The sequence below is a fragment of the Cucurbita moschata genome, unplaced genomic scaffold, assembly GCF_002738365.1.
Source record: "Cucurbita moschata cultivar Rifu unplaced genomic scaffold, Cmos_1.0 Cmo_Scf00040, whole genome shotgun sequence".
Lineage (NCBI taxonomy): Eukaryota > Viridiplantae > Streptophyta > Magnoliopsida > Cucurbitales > Cucurbitaceae > Cucurbita > Cucurbita moschata.
The window spans coordinates 1,613,705-1,637,266 of NW_019268556.1; the positions used below are offsets into that span (position 1 = coordinate 1,613,705).

The following is a 23,562-nucleotide window of genomic DNA, read 5'->3' on the forward strand; positions in this document are numbered from 1 at the left end:
ATTATACTCGTTTAATTTAAGGTTTGATTCGGTTCGGTTCGGTTTGGTTCGGTTCGATGAAATTTAAAGTTTTAAAAAGGTAATTTCGGCCGTTTTCTTGTGAGGTCCTCTGCCGCTTTATTCTTTTTTTTCAATCCAAAAATGCGTAGTGAAGGAAACCACGTCGCCATTGCCGTCTATAAATACCTCTCTCTCTCTCTCTCTCCTCGTTTTGCTTTGTAAACTCCATTTTTTTCTAGAGAGAGAAACGAAGAAGCATTGGTTCATTAGCTGAGAGATACAGAACTGAGAATGGGATCGCCGTCCGGCCAGATCAGTGGCTACGATCTCTCATTTAAGGTGCTTCTTATCGGCGATTCCGGCGTCGGTAAAAGTAGCCTTCTACACACCTTCATTTCCGCCTCTGTCGACAATCTCACTCCTACAATTGGTACTTCCTTTTTCTAACTCAATCGATTATGTTCCTTCTCTTTATCTACTCTTAATCTGTTTGGTTGCTTCGAAAATTAAGCGATTGAGTTGATTATTTGTGTTGCATTGTGCTTCTTCTAGTAGGTTTCGATTCGTTCATTTGAATTTAATGGAGAAAGTAGAGGAGTTGGAGATTTTAGATTGAGGAAAGTATAGGTGATTTGTGGAATTGAATTTATTCTGATTAGTTGTTCTAAGGGAGAATTTGTGTTCACTGTTATCTATAGGTGTGGATTTCAAGATCAAACAACTTACGATTGGTGGTAAGAGATTGAAGCTGACTATTTGGGATACCGGTAATGAACTGAATCAAATGGATCTCTGTTTTACGTTTTTTATGATTTCAATTTTGGAGTTGGACACTGAACTTTGGATCGTTTTGAAAATTTAAATATAGGTTAAAATATATTTTTAGTAAGATTTTTTAACCTATATTTAAAATTTCAAAATAATGTAAGATTTTTTTGCCTCTATATTTGGCAAGTATTACGATCGAACATCTAGGGTTAAATTTATTTCTGTGATCGAGGCATATTAATAGATAGGTAATTGAATAACTTTTTAATTTGGGATGCTTGATTCACTTACCCATCTTTTATCCATAAGTTATTTGTCAATCAAAAAAAAAAAATTGATAAGTCAAAGATTTCATTGCGATATTTTTTTTTGAAGGACTTGTATTTTAATAGATTGTGGGCAGGGAGGAAAAGATAACTCTTATTTGGAACCGTTTTTTGGTCTCTGTTCTGTTAATTTATGTTGCAATTACACTTTCTTTTCCATTAATGACTGAAGATATTTAAGTTCTCCATGCAAGATGGTCACGCTTGCTTGCTTTTAAGTATAAACTAAAAAACAATTCACTCGTCAAAAGGTGGATGGCTTTCTGAAGCATTGAATTATCCATTCAAAATTTGTTGAGAGCTTCAAAGTTAATAATTTAATGTTACTTAAAGAAAAGGTGGCTGACTTATTGAAGATTTAACATGGCGCAGCTGGGCAAGAGAGGTTCAGATCACTAACTAGTTCATACTACAGAGGTGCTCAAGGGATCATTCTTGGTAAGCTATCAAATGGTAATCTTGTGCTTCGACTTAGATGCATTCAGTGATTTACTGTCAGCTTTCAGAGTCCATTGAATGTTCCAAAACATATCAAACGATGTTATTACAATGAATCTCAGCATTTTTGGTATGTTCTGATAGAGTATTGATTGAGCTTGATCATGACACTGAATTAGGAGAAGGATATGCAGAAGATCGTTCGTTATTTTTCTTCTTTTTCTCTAAAACCTCTTTTACAATTAACGAATTGGGAATTATTTATAGATTCATTTTGTTGAATTCCCTCTGAACTCAAATTACGGTCAAGATGGGACTAGTTATTTCAGTCATTGGATGAATATTTGATAGCACCCATCTGATTGATGGGTATTTTTGGATAGAACTTTATTGTTTATGTTTCATTCTTTTCTATTTCCTCTTTTAAAAGAAGTGCACATTCGTTGTGAAATGTGTTAGTTCTCATCAAACTCTTTAGATCCTAAAGTAAGAATTCATGGAGAATTCTAAATTCGCACTTTCTTATATTACATTACTTTTGGTCTAGTGATATTGTTTTAATTTTTGTTTGTCTTAGTATATGATGTGACTCGGAGAGAAACCTTTACAAACCTATTGGATGTATGGGCAAATGAAGTTGAGCTTTATTTGACAAATCAGGACTGTGTCAAGATGCTCGTTGGAAACAAAGTTGATAGGGTAAGTTCTTTGTATCTCTTACGACACTCATGGTCAATACAGTTTATAAATGTATAAACTAGGATGTCTATGTGTAAAATGGAAGGATTAGACACTAATGACTTTATCGAAAATGGCATGATAATCTGATCTGAAAGGACCTCAGACCCCTTACGTATATGAGGATGCTTAGTCGCATTACTCTATACTAGAGGGAGGTTTCCACACCTTTGTAAGGAATGTTTCGTTCCCCTCCTCAATCGATGTGGGATCTCATAATCCACCCTCCTTGGGAGCCCAACGTTCTCATTGGCACACCGCTCGGTGTCTTGCTCTGATACCATCTGTAACAGCTCAAAACCACCGCTAGTAGATATTGTTCGCTTTGACCCTTTATGTATCGCCGTCAACCTCACGGTTGGAGAGGGGAACGAAGCATTCCTTTTAAGGGTGTAGAAACCTCTCCTTAGTAGACATGTTTTAAAACTGTGAGGCTGGCGGTGATACGTAATGGGTCAAAGCAGACAATATTTGCTACTAGTGGGTTTGGATTGTTACAAATGATATCAGAGTCAGGCACCGAGCGGTGTGCCAACAAGGACATTGGCCCCCAAGAGGGGTGGATTGTGAGATCCCACGTTAGTTGGAGAGGGAAACAAAACATTTCTTATAAGGATAACAAAACATTTCTTATAAGGGTGTGGAAACATCTTCCTAATAGACACGTTATAAAATCATGAAGCTGACGGAGATACGTAACGGGCCAAAGAAGACAATATCTGCACAATTTATTAATGTGTTGCAATAATCTCAGGAATCTGAAAGGGCTGTAAGCAGAGAAGATGGGATTGCACTTGCCAACAAGCTTGGATCTTTGTTTCTTGAATGCAGCGCTAAAACCAGAGAAAATGTAGCGAAATGTTTTGAAGAACTTGCAATTAAGGTACTTTTTAACACAACAGTTATCATTTAATTACGTTAGAAAGAAAACCAATGACATTTTACATGTGAATATGATATGCAAAAACATAGCAGATTAGCTGTTGGTGGACACAGTAAATAGTTTAAGAAGTTGAGTGTAAAAATGGTTGTTTCCTTTTAAACACCGAAACTTGTAGCCAATAGTAATAGTGATCCGTGTAACAGCCCAAGTCCACCGCTAGCCAATATTGTCTATTTTGGGCTTCCCTCAAGATTCTTAACACGCGTCTGCTAGGGAGAGGTTTCCATACCCTTATAAAAAATATTTCGTTCCTCTCTCCAACCAATTTGGGATCTCATAATCCACCTCCCTTCGGGGTCCAACGTTCTCGTTGATACTCGTTCCTCTTTCCAATCGATGTGGGATCTCACAATCCACCTCCCTTTGGGACTAGCGTTCTTGCTGACACTCATTTCTCTTTCTAATCGATGTGGGATCTCACAATCCACCCCCCTTCGAAGCCCAGTGTCCTCGCTAGCACTCATTCCTCTTTCCAATCGATTTGGGATCTCACAATCCAGCGTCCTCTCTAGCACACCACCCGGAACTAGACTCTGATACCATTGTAACGGCCCAAGCCCACTGCTAGTAGATATAGTCTTCTTTGGGCTTTCCCTCAAGGTTTTTAAAACTCGTCTGCTAGGGAGAGGTTTCCACGCCCTTATAAAAAATGTTGTTCCTCTCCCCATCTCACAATCAGTTCCAGTGACAGGGCATAGGGAGCGGAAAAGATTCTCTATTTTAACTTTTATATATGATTTTTCAACTATGAACGTTTAGGAGGAGAAATAAGTGAGGAAAAAAACATAAACGTATTAACATTTTTATATAATCTTCTCGATTTCAACAAGCCGAGGGGGCGATTTCCCGCCCTTGATCTATAGAGAATTTGGCAAACAACAACACTTATAGAATTACCGTCATATAAAGGAAGCTCCCAAGAATCTAGGAAACATGACATTATTGTTTGGAAACTTTGCATATTCAAATGTTGTTTGTAAATATTGTGCAGATAATGGAGGTTCCGAGTTTCTTGGAGGAAAGATCCAGTGTGGTAAAGAGGAACATGTTAAGGCAAAAGCAGGAAAGTCAAGGTCAACGAAGTGGTGGTTGTTGCTCTTAGGAAGCAGCAGCTTATATAAAAACCTCATCATTGTACATGTAAGTTTCTTCTCTTACACTGTTGCTTTCCCTATTCAGTAGTAAGTTATTATTTGTACAATCTGAAAGGGTGAAGAAAAAAAAAAAAGACTCATAAAATTACATTGATTTGCTTGTGTAAAGTAATTTTTTTAAAAAAAAAAAAAAAATAGGGTGAATTTAGTTAGATTAAGCTCTTATGTCTTTGCTTTAAAATTGTCTTTGCTTTAAAATTAACCGACGTGGGATCAAACAAAGTACGCCTCCCCTTAATTGAGGCTCGACTCATTTTCTTTTGGAGTCTTAGTCATTTTTTACTATGCCTTCGAGGCTCACTTTTATAGTACTTTTGTTTGACATTTGAGGATTCTATTGATATGGCTAAGTTTAGGGCATGACTATGATATCATGTTAAATGAATACGCTTTGCTTTGAGCTTCCCAAAAGACCTCGGAGATAGTATTTCTTGATTATAAACCCATGATCATTTCCTAATTAGCCGATGTGGGATTTTCATCCAACACCTCCCCTTAATCGAGGCTCGACTCCTTTACTTTTGGAGTCTTAGTCATTTTTTGACTATGCCTTCAGGCTCACAATACTTTTGTAGTACTTTTGTTCGACATTTGAGGATTCTATTGACATGACTAAGTTTATGACATGGCTCTGATACCATGGTAGATGAACACGATTCTTCATAGTAGTATGATATTATCCACTTTAAGCATAAGCTCTCGTGGCTTTGCTTTGGGCTTCCCTAAAAGATCTCACACCATTGGAGATAGTATTCCTTGATTATAAACTCATAATCATACCTTTCATCCAACAATACCAAGTCCCGATTTTTATAGGGATCGTTTGGTTCAAAGTTTTATTTAGGATGTCTCGAAAAAAATGTCTAGGAATAGAATACTAGGTAATCAAATAAGAATTTTATACCAGTATTTTCAATAATTTTATCATTATTATTTAATTTTTGATAATTCACTTATTTTTATTAAGTTAGATTATTGAAATAATTTTAATTAGTTAAAGTTTAATTTAATTTTAATTTATGCATCTATTTTTTAGTTTATTTTATAATAAATTTTAATAATTATAAATAAATTTATATAAATTTTTAATTGTAAATATTTAGTATATTTCAAAAATTAAATATTATATACAGTAGAATAAATTATATTGAATGAGATATATACTGTTATACTAATTTATTAATAAAATAATAAAAACAACTAAAAAATGTATATATAAAAAAAATAATAAAAAAACATATTTAATAAAGGACAAATAAAATAAAAGAAAAAGAAAAAAAAGTAGGTAAAAGAAAAGAATAAATAAATAAATGAGTGGAGAAAGAAATAATACAAAAGGAAAAAAAAATGAAAAATAAAAAATAAAAAGTAAAAGAAAAGAAAGTTACTTTGTTTTTATGTCGGGAACACATGAAGTCTTGGATGTAGGTTAAGACCATGTTGCTCGAAACGTAAGAAGCCTTAGACACAAAACTAAACCATAATAGTACTCTTAGATCAGAACCAAGGTTTCAGAATCCAAGAACCAAGGTTGTAACGACCCATAGACACAAAACTAAGAACCATAATAGTACTCTTAGATCAGAACCAAGGTTTCAGAATCCAAGAACTAAGGTTGTAACGACCCAGATCCATCACTAGCAGATATTGTCCTCTTTGGACTTTCCCCTTCGGCTTCCCCTCAAGGCTTTAAAACGCGTCTGTTAGGGGAAGGTTTTCATACCCTTATAAATGGTGGTTTGTTCTCTTCCTCAACCAATGTGGGACATCACAATCCACCCTCCTTCGGGGCCCAGCGTCCTCGCTGGCACTCTTTCCTTCCTCCAATCGATGTGGGACCGCCCCCAAATCCACCCCCCTTTGGGGCCCAACGTCCTTACTGGCACACTGCCTCGTGTCTACCTCCTTTCGGGGAATAGCGAGAAGACTGGCACATCGTCCGGTGTATGGCTCTGATACCATTTGTAACGACTCAGATCCATCACTAGCAGATATTGTTCTCTTTGGGCTTTCCCTCAAGGCTTTAAAATGCGTCTGTTAGGAGAAGGTTTCCACATCCTTATAAATGGTGGTTTGTTCTCCCCCCCAACCAATGTGAGACATCACAAAGGTCCTCAAGATAGACCATGATAAGAACCCATGCGTCAAGAACAAGAATCAGAGGGTCTAAATACTTACGACAACCAGAACAAGAATAGAAAGAGTATGGTACCCAAGCATACGAAGGACACGATTAAAGAGCCTACAAGTAAGCTACTTACTAAGCTACTTACTGAGTCTTTGTACTCATTCCTTATTTTCCATATATTTTAGGTAATAAGGAGCTAGTCGAGGTCGGGAGCGGACTCTAGAGTAGGTGTCATAGACAAGCCTCACCCATCGTCTTTTGTTTAAAAATGTTTTGTGTTCGTTCCTTATTTTGTGTTTTAACTATTATGTTATATTTTAACTACTTGTGTATAAACACTGTTTTGACCTATAATGTATATTATGTTTTAAATTCTCTTTGTTTTATTCCACAAAAAATTTGCTCGTCTTTTTGAGTCATCAAGTCAGCCCGATCCTTACATTAATTTATTAGGAGTAAGATTAAATTATGCCAAATTAGGTAAGTCAATCCCTATAGTAGAATACTAATTTATAATTGCAGAACTCCTTAATATTAAATTTTAGAGACCAATGTTAAGTTAGCATCAAGGGGTCCTAGTAGATTCGTGTAATAGACAAAAATAAATAAACAAATAAACAAATAAAAATAATTATAATAAGGTAGTTAAAATAATTATAATAATAAATAAATAAATAAAAACAACATTTCTCCACTACTCTCCCCTAACCTCTCATCCCTTCCCACAATTATCTCTCCTCAACACATCTGACGCCAGAAAGTAACCGTAACTGCAAACAGAAAAAGAAAAACAATAATTGTCAGATTTACTTGAGAAAAAAAAAAAAAGATGAGAATGATCTTTACCCAGTTGAGATTAGCTGAAGATTTACGTGAAGATAGATCTGATTAATAAGGTATGTATTAAATCTTCATTTTCTTTTGTCCTATTTTTTTAGAAATCACAACCAATTATAGTTAGATCTTTGTTGAATTATTACCATGATCTATTCTTTAGTTAGAAATTAAATGTCAAATCATTTATAAATCATGTCATATTAGTAATATTATATTAAATTTTTATCAGTAGCCAAATGAATAGATTAAAGATAGAATGGTCAAGAAAACTTCTTAATAGGAAACTGAGATAAGGAAATAGGAAATACTGAGATAAGGAAAGATTTGGAAATAGAGATCCACTGTAAATTTGGAATACATGAGGACAGAATTAAAAGGCAACAGATAAAAAAAGAGAGATTAAGGAATTAAAAACAGAAATTAAATATGGAGGGAAAGGTAAATACAGAGATAAATACAGATAACAGTAAAGCTCAGAATAACTTAGCTGTAACTCAGTAACCATGAAAAATGAGATTTTTAATAAAAATATAATTATAGATATATAACATTTCAAGACTTCTAACAATGGACCAATGTAAATTAGAGAAATAATGTTGTAAAATTCAAATCCGAAACTAATGTCATGGGCTCATATAGGTTGACCCGGATTTCAAAAGACGGAATCAAACTTTCATTAAAGATATATTCGTGACAACAACTTGAGCTAGCAAGGTAAGTGACCTTACTATCAGCATGATTATATTTGATGTTGACACGTGCCTTGTGGTTCTGTACGTGTCATATATATTGATATGTGTGAATTGTCTGTGGATCGATATGCTTCCTATATGTTATGTTATGTTATAATATGTGGTTTATATGATAATAATTATGGTACGATGTGCTCAAGGATATGTTTGAGATAGGGTACGAGAAGGATGCACAAAACGAAATGTAACGATAGGAGTAAGATACGTTCATGAAACGTTAGATTTAGGTTACATACCAGAGTGCTGTAGATAGGAGAGATTGATGAAAGAATACGGTTAGGTTATGGGTAGAAAGGGATAGGTTTGTGATAGATTGATAGAACGATAGCGTTAGGGTACGTTCTTACGTTCTTGTGACGATATGACTAAGGTACGTCATGTAATGATATGACTGTGATAGGTATAAGAACGTTAAAGCTATGGTAAGTTAGAGAACGATATGACTATGAAGTGTTTACATTATGACTTGGTTATGATATGATACAATGTATGCTAGATTATTGTGCTTAAGTACGAAATCATGTGAACGTGAATGTATGTTATTTATGCTGCTTAGTTGATATGATATGAATGCATATGACCATGTGTGGCCCTTGTACAATTATGGCTTGTTGTATGAGTATTGGAATGTAACTGAATGAATTGTATGACATGAAATACAGTAAATTGCATGATACATAACCCCGCTAGGAATATGTATGATATGTAACGGAATGAGAATGAGAATGACATGTAAGCATGAAAACGTGACATGGGGTTATGTTCATTAAATGATGACGGTAGGACTAGTGGGACCTCATGCATATTGTGTGATCATGCTTTTGGGGGATACCCCTATCCCATCACGAGGGTACGGACGCGTACATCCAAATGGCAGGACAACGATCGTTATGCCCTGCATAGTGCTGCCATGACGGTTTTAGTTTTAACGGGTCCCGGTGGGCCCCCAGAGCATGTTCACCGGCTAGGGACAGTGACCCAGCGGTGTGCGAACTAGCTGGTGAGCCCATACTCGCACGTATGGGCTGCGTGTAGAGTATATGGTACACGTCCACGATTACATGTTAGGATTACACCATAGGGAAAACGAAACGAAACGAAACGAAAGATAGGTCCCATCATTTCATTGCATGTGATTGTTGTATTTAACTCCAATAGTGGGGTCACTTACTGAGTATTTCTTTAAATACTCAAGCCATGTGCTACTACATCTTTCAGGTTAAGGCAAGACATTCCTGTACGGCTGACAACGACATCACAACTCAAAATCATAACACATGTATAGGATAGTGACATTTATCTTCTTAGACTTAGGATAGAATAGGATGTTTTAAACTTAAACGCTTATTTATTTTATTTCGAGTCTTTGGTGATGTCGTTTTAAAGATGTTTTCGAAACACGTAAGTCCATGGCTGTGTTTTAAGTTAAAAGTTATGTTTTATGGAATTTAGATGAAGTCTTCCGCATTCAATGTTTATGGTATGTATACATTAGCGACCTTAAATTAAGTAGAAAATTTTGGGTCGTTACAATTCGGCTTAGGCCAACCAAATAAGTGGCTCTACCATCAGTTTGGCTATAATTGTATGCTGAATGATGACACTGCTCGTGGCTTCACGTGTCATATACTCATATATTATTATGAAATGATGTGTATGAGATGGAACGTGAATATTATGTTGTATGTGATGAATTGATATGTTAAGATATGATATGTTTGAAGATATGTTTGGGTTATATTATATGACTGTTATAGTATGTGCATGATGTGCATTGATACGTTGAAGGCATGATAAGTTTATCAATATGACATATGTGCAACATGAATGATATGTGATATGATTGACATGCAAATGAAAAATTGGCATAATATACAACCCCGATATATGCATAGAAAGCTATAATAAAAATGTTATGATATGAAGCAAAACGCTGGTGGGGTTGGATGGAGTTCCATACAACGCTTGTGAAGGAAATTTTGAGGTTGTATGGAGTTTTAGTATCGATAGCATCGGATTGAGACCCACGCTTTACGACGGTATTTTGGCGTAGACTCCAAAAAGTGTTGGGTACTCACCTCGACTTCAGCACTGCCTTCCGCCCTCAAACGGATGGTCAAACGGAGTGTTTGAACCATATTTTAGAAAGACATGTTACGAAAATGTGTAATCGACTTCACTGGAAGTTGGGACACCAAGCTAAATCTAATGGAATTCTAATAGCTTCCAAGAAACTACCGAGATGACATCGTAGGAAGCATTTTATGGATAATGGTGTAGATCCCCGTTATGTTGGAATGAAGTAAGCGAACGAGAATTAGTGGGACTCGAGTTGGTCCATATTACCAATGAGGCTATACAGAAAATTAAAGCAAGGATGCGCACCGTGCAAAGCAAACAAAAGAGCTACGCAGATGTAAGGTGTAGGAACCTAGAATTTGAGAGTGGCTCCTATGAAGGGTGTCCTAAGGTTTCGGCGTAAAGGCAAGCTAAGTCCTTGCTTCATCGGGCCTTTGGAAATCTTAAAGCGAATTGATCTGGTAGCATATAAGTTGACCCTACCATTCTCCCTCTCAAGCGTACATGATGTATTCCATGTGTCCATACTTAGAAAATACAAAACGAACCACACTCACTTGATAAACTACAAACCTCTTCGGATTGAAGAACACTTGAGTTACGAAGAAAACTAGTAAGAATTTTGGTTTGGGAAGTGAAGTCCTTACGCAATAGGAATATCGTCTTTGTCAAAATACTTTAACGAAACCACTAAACAGAGGAAGCCACGTGGGAGTGGGAGGATGAAATAAGAGAAAAGTACCCAAGTTAATACTTAAGTTCGAGACTTTTGAAGACGAAAGTTCTTTTTAGGGGTATATAATGTAACGACCACAAAAAAAAATGGTAATAACTCGATCGTCGAAAAAGGCTCGAAAATTTCGGTGAGGCATCGAAATTCTCGCTCCCCTCTCACACACGCTCTCCCATGACCCCCACGACATGCCAAACAACTTCACAAGTCTCAACCATCCTCCAGAACACCACCCGGAAGGAAATAGGACGTAATGCAAAGAGAGAACGAGAAAGAGAGAGAGTTTGAGGGTTACCGATGAGACAAATCGAAGAGATACAACGTTAAAACGAACAACCCATGCTCTAAAACGACAACCAACAACTGCGTGTATACAGGAGGTGAGTCTTCCACGCTTCATACCCTTAGCTCAGTCAATCCACGAACAAAAATCAAGCCTCAGCCTAAATTCAGCTCAGTAAAGGGTATTTTGCCCAAATTCCACCTTTCCGACCATCCAAAAGCTTTAATTGACCTTGTTTAAGGCAATTAAGGTCAGTATAAGGTCAAAATTCTCGACTGAAGTTAAATTGAGTTATTAACGAAACGAGATAGACCTTCTAATTGAAAATGACAACCAATGAGTGAATAATAAGAGGTCATTTAAAGTAATTCTGCATTAAATGTATGGTTAGAAGTATAGTAATGGCCTGAGATTAAATAGAAAAATCTAATGTTGTTACATATGATATCAGAGCTTTAGGTTATAGATCTTGTAGACTAGCCTACGACATAGACTTGACATGTTCCACGATCCATTGTCGATGCTTGTCACCGTCAGGTATATCATGCGTAAGATAAGAAAATGAAATGTTGTTGATTGCGTATGTTGTTATTGATATAACCCATCATTGAATTTTGACACCGTTGACTGTATTATGTATGTACGTAAACTAAATCTTTAGTTTTATTAGTTTCCTGTCTTTCATGCGTAATTTTAACGGGGTTACGTTTGATGCTATTTATCTAAAATGATTAAAAAAATACATTTATTTAAGGCGGGAAAAAGTCTAAAATGGAAGTTATTTTTTTATTTCCATAATTTCTATTCAAAGTTATGAATGGTTTCAAGAAATGAGTAGTGACAATATAAGTTTCAAATTTGATTCTCGACTTTAATCTGAATTTAACTTCTCTTTAGGTTCGAATATTCATTTACAGAAACCCAATATATATGAGCTCCAAGATAATGAAATATAGACATGAGAAAAAATGACGACCCCACGTGAACAAGATTTCATGTCATTTTTTAAAAAACCTAAGAACATAAATACGACAAACACAATTTTTTTTTTCTGTCCTAATTTCTTCGTACCAAAAAAAAAAGAAAAAAAAAAGTTAAACGTGAAAAGTGAGAAAGGAGAAAGAAAACCCTTAATTCTCGAAGCGTATAAAATACTTTTTGATTGATTTAAAGAAAGCATGAAAATAATTTATTCTCACGTCACATCTTTGAAACCATGTACTAAAGTTTAAGACTTTTATTTTCTTTTTTAATTTCTATTTTCATTCCCATCTTCGTTCCTTTGGTCTAAACGACCCCTTTAAAGACAAAATTAAAGTTGTAGTTAGTCAATCGTAATATTTGACGTGCTAGCTTTCAAACTACTTTGAATGGTGGTAAAGAAAGCATCAAAATAGCTTATCCTTGTGTCGGTATTCGACACGCGACACGTATTGGATATGTATTGAAAACTTATTAGTACAATGGATATGTTAGACATTTATGATCCAACATTTTGTATTGGACACATATTTTGATATATAAGAAAAAATACACATATAAATTGTTTGTACTATTGGCTAGACACTACTCTTGTTTGTTTGACTAAAACAATTCCACCATTATTCAAACTAAAGAATTTGATTCGAAACTATCTTCTAATAGAGGAATGCTTAATTAGTCATTGTTGTAAGATTCGGCTATATCAATTTAAATAACGTTCAGCTACAACTATAAATATCGAGCTCCAAAGTATTCATCAATAAGTAAGTCAGTTGAAACTTACTATCAAAGGAATTCCAGAATTAGCAGTGGAGAATTGCCTTCAAATCTAGTTCAAATTATGGATTTTAATGAAGAAGAAAGGCGAATAGTTGGAAGGTTTGCTGTGGAACAGTTTAACAAAATTAGTGGACGTCGCTTAATTTACAAGCGTGTGGTGAACAGTTTGGTTATCAATGTAGGTAGGAATAGAAGTTTTATTTTTGTGATAGAAGTTATAAATGAAGATGATATTCCTTGGTCCTATATTGCTAAGGTGGAGAGTTGTGGGTTTAACCTTGAAATGCTCGATCTCTTATCTTTTGAAGATGTCCTCAAGGATTACAACAAGCCTTAGACTGCTCTCTTTCCTTCCACAAAGCCCTCCTCTCTATATAAGAGGACGTTACTGTCTCTAAACTATGAAAATGGCATACGCCTCAGTAAAATAATAACATAGTTATCTACTTTTTTTTCTTTCTTTTTTTTTTTTTTCAAATTTTGTCAAAATCGGTTCTTAATTATGCATGTAATACCAACCTTCCTTAACAAGGCAAGAGTATATTCACGTTAATATGAGCATTAAAAGTATCTATTAAGATTATATAAACTTCGTAGGTAATTGCAGTTTAAGAAAATAATATTTCTAACAAACTCTCGACTTTTGTTCCATCTCCAACCGCTAATAACATCTGAATACGATATTGAGTAAAAGAGGATCACATGAATGAACCATAACAACGTCTGAATAGAATTGATTTTGAGGATAAGATGACTAAGAAAGACTTAGATAATTGAAAGTATCAGGTGCACGTTTCTTTTGAGTGCTGAATCATAAAAACTTCAAAGTGAAGCGTGCATTGCTTGGACCAATTCTATATTGGGTGACCTTTCATTCTTTTTTAAATAAATATGTGAGAGATAACAAAACATATTAAAATGTCTTATGTTCGTCTGTAGGGATAGTTTTCACTCTTAGAAGCGAGATGTAACATGACAATGTCGAGAAAAAATGTCAGAAAATCAAGTGTAAAATCTAGATTTCTAATCCTAGGCATTATATTAACATGTCAATTTTCTAAAAATTCAAAGACACGAATGTGACAATGATACCATTGTTAAAATTGTATACTACATATATATATATATATATATATATATATATATAATATTAATAATAAAAAATAAAAAATGTAGTTTCATCAACTAGTTCCCTCTAATTTCTTTCCATTTCTCCTTCCTCTTTATTACACTCCAAAATAAATAAATAAAAAAAAAAGGGGAAAATATATAGTTTTTAAGGATTTGCAATTTTCACTAACTCTTTCAACTTGATTTTAAAGTGGGTTGGTCAATCGTTAGCTCCACTCCTCTAGAGGGTTTTTGTTAGTTTTTCCCTTCAATTATGTGTGTGTGATATATATACATATATATATTTTTGATGAATGAGATGAAGTTCTTAATTTAGTGGAATACCTCGGTATAGGTTCTTACAAACTTTGAGGGCAAGTCAAGCCAATTTTTGAAATATGATAGAACCTCGGCTAAGGCCAAACAAGCAAGTAGCCTTATTATCGGCATGGTTAGAACTGATGTTGTGTGTTGACACGTGCCACGTGCTTCTGCACGCGTCATATATATTTGATGTATGTGAATTGTTTATGAAATGATATGACTAAGATATGATATGTATATGTTGCAATATGTGAACGGTATGATAATTATTATTGTATGATGCATTCGATGCTTTGTTTGAAGTAGGATACGAGGAGAACGTTATAAACATAATGTATCAATATGGCTAAAACAGGTTCATAGAACGATATGTGTTAGGATCGCACAACAACGCACACAATCCATCTTATAGACATAAATAATAAGCGAGAGAGAAAATGCAAGAAAATTGGCTAAAAGTTTTGTATTCATGTACAGATAGAATACAAAAAATAGAGAGTACATCTTGTAACAACTACGGAGTATATACATGGTTTTAGCTTACTATATATACAACTTTACCACACATAACCACCTACTCTCTACCTGCTTTTTACAATAAATAGTGGTTTACTATATATAACCATTCTCAGAGATAGTTTTACTATGTTGGGTAACCTATAATATATACGACCATTTTCAATATATAGTTTTAGTATAACAATTGAGTAACCGATAAATAAACGGGTAGAATCCCTAACTCATAGTATAATACTAAAACATTAAAATAGATAGAGAATTGAATTTGAAATTGATGTCGGGTTCCGTAGGTTGACTTGGGTACAAAGGACAAAATCAAACTTTCATTACGCATAAATTGGTGATATCAGCCTAAACTAATCAAGTAAGTGGCCTTACTATTGACATGGTTATATTTGATGTTGACACGTGCCTCGTGGTTCTGCACATGTCATATATATTGATATGTGTGAATTTTTTATGGATCGATATGCTTATGATATGATATGTATATGTTATAATATGTGAATTGCATGGTAACACTTATAGTATGAGGTGTTCAATGATATGTTTGAGATAGGATACGAGAAGGATGCACTAAACCTAATGTAATGATAGGAGTAAGATATGTTCATGAAACATTAAGGTTAGGTTACGTATCGAAGTGCTATGTATATAAGAGATTGATAAACACGATTTAGTCACGTTCGATTGATAAAATAATATGGTTAAATTATGGGTAGAAATGGATAGGATTATGATAGATTGATAGAATGATAGTGTTAGGATACGTTTATGTAACGATATGAATGTGATAGGTATAAGAATGTTAAGGCTATGATAAGTTAGGGAGTGATATGACCATTGTGATATGATATGAAATATGTTATGGTACGAGATATGTGATAAATTGACATGTTTATAATATGATATATTGTGATGCGATATGTTATGGTATGATATGTATATGATGAAAATTGTTATGTCTGGAAGTATGAAATGTTATGATATGATATATTTATGCAATTTGAATGATATGATGTGATTGAAATGCAAAACGACGAACTAGCAGGAGATACAACTCCGATGTATGCATGAAACATATGATAAATGATATGATAAATGATATGAAATGATAATAAAAATGAAAAAACATTTGGGACCTCATGCATTATTGAGTGCTCATGCTCATGCAATAGGGGATACCCCTTACCCTTCACGAGAGTATGGGCGCATGCGTTACAAGGCAGGAAAACGATCATTATGGTTATCATAATGTTGCGATGGCCAAGTAGATGAACAAACATTATGTTTATCATAATGCTGTGACGGTCAGGCAGGAGAGCGATCATTATGTTTAACCTAATGTTGTCCCAAAGGTTACTAGTTCTATTAGGTGTCCGACCTAAGAAGCTCCCAGAGTATGCTCGCCCGACAAGAAACGTGGCCCAGCAGAGTGCGAACTGACTGGTGAGTCCATACTCGCATGTATGGGCTGTGTGTAGAGTATATGGTACACATCCAAGTTACTCGTTAGGATAGTGCCGTTGAAAAATAGACTGTTATGATAGGTCCCGTCATTGCATTTACATGTTCTTATATTTTGCCCCCAATAGTAGGGTTACTAACCGAGTATTTTTTTAAATACTCAAGCCACATGCTACTTATATTTCAGGTTAAGGCATGACATTTTTGTACGGCTGATGACGACACCACAACTCGAGACCATGGCACATGCATAGTGTAGTCGTGTTTATTTTCTTAGACTTAGGCTAGAATAGGATGTTTACAATTTAAACGTTTATTTATTTTATTTAGTCCTTTGTTGTGCCATTTTTAAAAGTGTTCTAAAAAACACGTAAGTCCATTGCTGTATTTTAAGGTAAAGGTGACGTTTTATGAAAATTTAAATGAATTATTTCTAGATTCAATGTTCATGATAGGTATACAATAACGACTTTAGATTAAGTAGACAATTTCGGATTCGTACACATATTATTATTACATGTATAAGAGTGGTTAGCTTGAAATAATCCATTTTTTTAGTGATCGGGTAAGAAACATAAATGTTGAGCTCAAAGTTCAATATGTTAGAAACAACGTGTAGTAATTACTTTAATCTTAAAGTAACTTCAATTGATATAAAAGCGTCTTGTAATAAAAGTTAATGAAGCGTCTCTCCATTAGGAAATAGGCGTCAAATAAAAATTTTTTGGTTTGAGATAATAGTTGTATTGTTTAAGTCAAATAGTTAGGTATATTTTTTAGTTTTAAATATAAAATAATTTTTTAAAATTGTATTAACCATGTTTATTGCGAACTTTATTAAACTAATTTTAATATGTTGTTATTTTTTAAATTTATTTTGGTGGTTTAATTTTTTATTAAATTAATTGTAACCAAAGAGATAAGTATGAGATATAAAAAAACACTTGATTTTGGAAGCGTATCAAATATACTTTGGAAGCGTATCAAATATGCTTTGACCGAGCTTAAAGAAAGTATGAGATAAGTTACTCTCATATCCCATCTTTAAAAATGTGTATCAAACTAAGGATTTGATTTCTCTTTTTCATTCTTATATTCATTGTGATCTTCGTTCCCTTGATCAATACGTCTTTTTAGATGAAAAAATTAAAGTTGCAGTTAGTCAAAATGTCTTCCTAATTAAAGAAACTTAAGATTAACTTATTCTCATGACCATGTTTGACACGTATTGAACTTGGGTGTATTATACACTTATGGTACAAAGTATATATAAATCCAACATTTGTTAGACACATATCAAACACTTGACTTATAATAAAATATTTTAATTAATATGTCATTGTCGTCTTGAGTTTTTAGAAAATTGATATGTTAATATAATTTTTAAGACTCGAGATCTGGATTTGGCACTTACGAACCCAAGTCGTTTTAACATGCTTTGTTCTCACTAACACGCTTCTTAAAAAACTTTCAAAAGGTCGCCCAATATAAAATTGGTTCAGGCAAAAATACGCTTAATTTTGAAGTTCATATGATTGAGCCACGGAAAAGAAAGGTACACCTTTTACTTTCCGTTCTTTTAAATCTTTCTTAGTCATACTATCCTTACAATTAATTTTCTTCAAATGTTGTTCCGGTTCATTCATGTGCTACTCTTTTACTCGAGTGTCATGTCTTTCATAACTAACAAAGTGTTTGTATAATAAATGTTTCATACTTATGCTCATAAAAGCTTAAGCCATGGTTTGAACGAGAATTCCAAAGCCCGATGATCTTAAGATTTAATAACTTTATAAAAAATAGTACAAGTAAATTAACCGTGGGAGATGAAACAAAAGTCCAAAATTTCTTAGAAATATTATTTTGAAAAGGAGTGCTCTCTCGAGTGTCATTTAACTACAAAGTTTTTAGAATCTTAATGCGTATATTAATGTGAATATATTCTTGCCTTGTTGAAAGTCATGATGAACATGATTTTGTGCTATCGAGTTAATAGATTACATTAAAATTTTTGAAGATAATAAGCCTATCCAATTAGAGAGTTTATATAACATTTTAATATGCATAATTAAGAGTTGAATTTGAGTTTGAAAAAATTTGAAGAAAAGAAATATAAAGAGATAAATATATATAGATAGATAACTATTGATTATTTTATTGTTGGTCTATGACATATTTATCGCTTAGAGACAGAGACAGTAACGCCCCCACATATATAGAGAGAGAGGACTTAGTGTAAGGAAGGAGAGCAGTCTAAGGCTTGTTGTAATCCTTGAGGACATCTTCAAAAGATATGAGAATGGACCGTTCCCTGTGAAGCCAACATTTGACCTTTGCAATATATGACCAAGGAATATCGTTCTCATCTATAGCTTCTATCACAATAATAAAAAATTTACCGTTTATATTGGAATCGAACAGAGCATACAGACCGTTTACCACACGCTTGTAAATTAAACGATGTGGACGATTGTTGTTAGCCACGTCCACTGCAAACCTTCCCACTCTTTGCACTTCTTCTTCATTGACATCCTTAATTGGAACTAAAACTTCTCCACAACTCATTTTGGAACACCTTTATAGATAGTTTCAACAAACTTACTTTGCTCATGAATACTTTAGAGTTCGATATTTATAGTTGTGGTTGAACGCTACTCAAATTGACATAGCCGAATCCTAAAACAAAGACTAATTGAATATTTCTCTATTAGGAGATAGCTTTGAATCAAATTCTTTAGTTTGGATAATGGTTGTATTTTTTTAGTCAAACAACCCAGACTAGTGTACTACTAGTACAAACTTTTTAACTTTGAATGCAAACAAATTTGTTACCAAAGAGAGCATGAGAATATTTTGTACCATTATGTTTACAATTTTGTTTTAATATTATTTTTTTATTTATAATTGTTCAAATTATCTTAATCTTTGTTGTCCTGAGTTGAATTGGCTAAGATAATTAAAAAAAAAAATGGTAGGGACAAAAATAATATCAAACTCAAATATTGAAATTACGACGTTGAGAATGAAAAACACGTGTAAGGACTATAAAAAATTATTTACCATTTACCCAAAAAACGTGAGATTTTTGGTGAGGTGTTTCCAACTGACTCCACGAGCCTACAAAACATTCAAAATCTTGTTTGAAAAATTATTTATAAAATATGTTAAACCGCAACCGAAATAATGAAATCTACTCTAGACTCCCGCCTAATAGGCTTTGCTAATAGGCTTTGTAATATTCGAATTTTTAGATTTTATTGAGAATCTAAGAGGTGAGAAAACTTCCAAGAACTCAAACAAAATGTAAAGAGATAGAGAAGGAAAAAAAAAAAGAAAAAAAGTTATGGTTTGGAAGAGAGGTTTTTGACAAGTAATTAGAATTTGAATTTGCTCCCAACAAAAGACTAGAATTAGATTTTCTCACGAGATCCTTTACCAGTAATGTTTAATGAATTCAGTAGAACTGGTCTGAGCTCTTGAATAGTTAAAATTTGTCAAGAAATGATGTAGTTTTGAGAGATAAGTGTTTCGGGTTCTTGTTCTTATTTTGTCCTCAAGTCTCTCAAATTTACATGGATTTAGGTTATGTAGTTTAACATGTTCTTGGAATTTTTTTTCTCAAGCTCGAGGAAGGAAGTCAAAATTGAATTTGATTGAAAATTAGTTTATAGTTTTGGATTTGATTATTTATCCCCATGTTTGATTAAAAACTCCAAAAATAATATTTTTGTAAAGATGGATTAAAACAATACAATTCTTTTGAAAAATAGTGTTTATATAGATTAAGTAGAGAAAGATATAAAAGTCCTAAGAAATTATAAAAAAACTTACGAATTTGAAAAAATATACAAAAATTGTGGGGAAGATGAACTATCGAAGGACACGTGTCAGGCAGAGAGGTGGTGAGTGCGTTCGGCCAAGGGTTGGACATATGTCAAATTTTGAGTGGTGCGACGTTTTTGTTTCGTAGAGGTGACACATGTTTAGAAGATTTGACCTAACTCGACCCCTTCATTCAACTTGCAAGCGACCCTAAACCTTGCTTTGTTCCGTAGGGTACAATATATGTGGAAAGCCACATGGGGGAAGATGTATGATCAGGACAAGAGCTTGTTTTCCGTATTATTTTATCCAGTTTCTACGCATTATTTTATATTTGTTCTATTTATTTGAAAAGTAGGGTTTGAACTAAAACCCTTATTGCATGTATTATTTGTAAGCACCCAAGTGAGGGTAGACTTAATTTCTTAGGATAGAATAAAAGATGTCCAAGACCTTAGCTGAATGAGATTTAAGCATAGACTTGATAGTTGTTAGCATGAAAGACTTGAATGTAATACTAGGTATGGATCGATTGACTGAAAACCATGCTAGTATAGACTGTCACAAAAAGAAAGTAATATTCTCACCACTGTTTGGACCCAATTTTAAGTTCAAGGGTACATGCACTAAAGATACTCCAAAGATAGTCTCGATGATGAAGGGCAAGAGATTAGTCGGGGGTTGGGCTATATTAGCGTGTGCATGCATATAAAAGGAAAAGAGAAGACCTTAGCCATGGTGACGAAAGTAAATGAATTTTTTGATGTTTTTCCGGAAGATCTACCAGGAGTACCCCCTTCTAGAGTTGTAGATTTTGCTATAGAACTCAAGTAGGGAACTGGGCCTATTTCAAAAGTTGCCTACCGCATAGTGCCAACAGAGTTGAAAAAATTCAAGGCACAATTAGAAGACTTACTGAATCGAGGCTTGATCCATCCTAGCATACATCCTTGGGGAGCACTAGTATCATTTGTCAAGAAGAAAGATAGCTCAAGGCGTCTGTGCATCGGTTATAGAGAGCTGAACAAGAGAACGATAAAGAATAAGTATCCGCTTTCTAACATTGAGGATCATTTTGACCAACTTAGGGGAGTGTGGTCTCAATGCCCGAAGTTGTAAAATGGCACACTCGTTGGCCTTCATTGTTAGGGAGTCACGAGTACAAACAGATTTTGACAGGGTGACATAACTATAGTAACTAGGGACTAGTAACACAAATGACTCGCCTCATAGTACAACCAATACTTTAAAAAAAGATTGTCGACTACAAACAAGAGGACACTAGCCTAAATAAGATATTGAGTCACTTAACACTGGGTCTAGTGGACAGTTTTTCCAATTGATCAGATTGTGGACTACTATGTCAAGGACGATTATGTGTCCCTGCAGAGGAAGAGGAAGATTTATGATATGAAATACTGACTGAAGAACACCACTCACAATTCTCTATACATCCTGAAACAACATTTTTGGGGGCTCGTAAACTTAGCTCAACCTCACAACCCTCGACCTGCGCACCTGTAGCAGCAACTTGATGACTCACGCCTCAACCTGACTGTGACTTTCACACAAGTTAGCGACTTGTTGTGCCATGTGTTGCGTATGTAGTTAGCAACTCTCTTTGACTCATGCAGCTCAACTGGCTCGGCTCTGCAGCTCCAAATTTAGCTCCTCAGCTCGATAAAGGGTATTTTGTCCAAATTCTACCTTTCCGACTATCCCAAGGTTGAAATTGACCTTGTTTAAGGCAATTAAGTTTAGTATAAGATCCAATTTTTCAATGTAAAGTTAAATTGAGATATGTAATTTGAGTTAGTAAAGAAGCGAGATGGACATTCTAATCGAAAATGACAATAGACGATACTTGGAGAAATTTCGAGCGAGGAAAATGTACTCAAATTTAGGGAAACACCGAGTAAGGCCAAATAAGTAGGTTCCCTTCCTATCGGGTTTTTTTTTTTTTTTTTATAAATTATATGTTGTATGATGACAGGTGCTCATGGCTTTGCACGTGTCATACGTTCGTATGTTTGAATGGTCTATTTAAACGTAATGTTATGTACAGTGGATAGGTTAGATATTCATAATCCAACCTTTTGTGTTGGAAACATATTTTGAAAGTGAAACCGGCATTAATTTTTTTTTATAATTATTTTAGAATATATATATTTTAATAAATGGTCATTTTCATATTTGTGTCCTAGATTTTTTTTAAAAATGACATGTTACTATATTTACGTGGTATCGTATTCCTATTAGTTTGAAACTTACAACTTGAAATTAATTAGATAAAAGAATTCGTTTCACTTCAAATTCACTTAGAGAAAATAATCAATATCGTACCATATTTGACCGAGAATATATTTTTTTATCTTTAAAAAATAAGAGAGAATTCAAATTAAAACATGGAAAAAATCACATTTCTTTGACTCTTTGTTTTGTTCTTGTGAATGTATAAAAAAAGGAAATCTTATATATTTTTACATATAATTTAAGATTATCCGTTCAACCTAACTCAATTAAAACTTTTACTCATAGATTTAATTAATATTAATTGTATTAAATTATTGATATGTAAAATAAAATACATATATAAATTGTTTGTTCTATTGGCTGTGCACTACTCTCGTTTGTTTGACTAAAACAATGCAACCATTATTCAAATTAAAGAATTTGATTCGAAGGTATCTCCTAATAGAGGAATGCTTAATTAGTCATTGTTGTAAGATTCGGCTATATCAATTTAAATAGCATTCAGCCACAACTATAAATATCGAACTTCAAAGTATTCATGAACAAGTAAGTCGGTTGAAACTATCTATCAAAGGAATTCCAAAATGAGCAGTGGAGAATTGCCTTCAAATCTAGTTCAAATTATGGATTTCAATGAAGAAGAAAGGCGAATAGTTGGAAGGTTTGCGGTGGAAGAGTTTTAACAAAATTAGTGGACGTTAGTTAATTTACAAGCATGTGGTGAACGGTCGGGTTATCAATGCAGGTAGGAACAGAATTTTTATTTTTGTGATAGAAGTTTTAAATGAAGATGGCATTTCTTGGTCCTATATTGCTAAGGTGGAGAGTTGTGGGTTTAAACCTTAAAATGCTCGATCTCTTATCCTTTGAAGATGCAAGCCTTAGACTGCTCTCCCTCCTTCCACTATGCCCTCCCTCTCTATATACGTGGACGTTACTGTCTCTAAACTATGAAAATGGTATAGGTCTCAATAAAATAATAACATAGTTATCTATCTATATATATATATATATCTATATATATATATATATATATATATATCTATATATATATATATATATATATATATATATATATATATATATATATATATATATATATATATATATATATATATATCTATATA

General features: G+C 33.9%; 1 protein-coding gene across 1 annotated transcript; it reads left to right on the top strand.

The window, feature by feature from the left end:
* Window positions 1-188: 188 nt before the first annotated feature.
* On the top strand, window positions 189-4,519 carry LOC111432728 (ras-related protein RABC2a-like). Its single transcript, XM_023069664.1, has 6 exons — window positions 189-430; window positions 699-767; window positions 1,467-1,532; window positions 2,110-2,231; window positions 3,025-3,153; window positions 4,205-4,519. Exons 1-6 carry the CDS (start codon window positions 292-294, stop codon window positions 4,313-4,315), a joined length of 636 nt encoding a protein of 211 aa, XP_022925432.1. The 5' UTR covers window positions 189-291; the 3' UTR covers window positions 4,316-4,519.
* The last annotated feature ends 19,043 nt before the right edge of the window (window positions 4,520-23,562 follow it).

Excerpts from the sequence above, each read along its gene's own strand:
- LOC111432728 (XM_023069664.1), top strand. The coding sequence starts at position 292 with ATGGGATCGCCGTCCGGCCAGATCAGTGGCTACGATCTCTCATTTAAG. Across the intron at positions 431-698 it reads CAATCTCACTCCTACAATTG|GTGTGGATTTCAAGATCAAA; the intron begins GTACTTCCTTTT and ends TGTTATCTATAG. Across the intron at positions 3,154-4,204 it reads TTGAAGAACTTGCAATTAAG|ATAATGGAGGTTCCGAGTTT; the intron begins GTACTTTTTAAC and ends AATATTGTGCAG.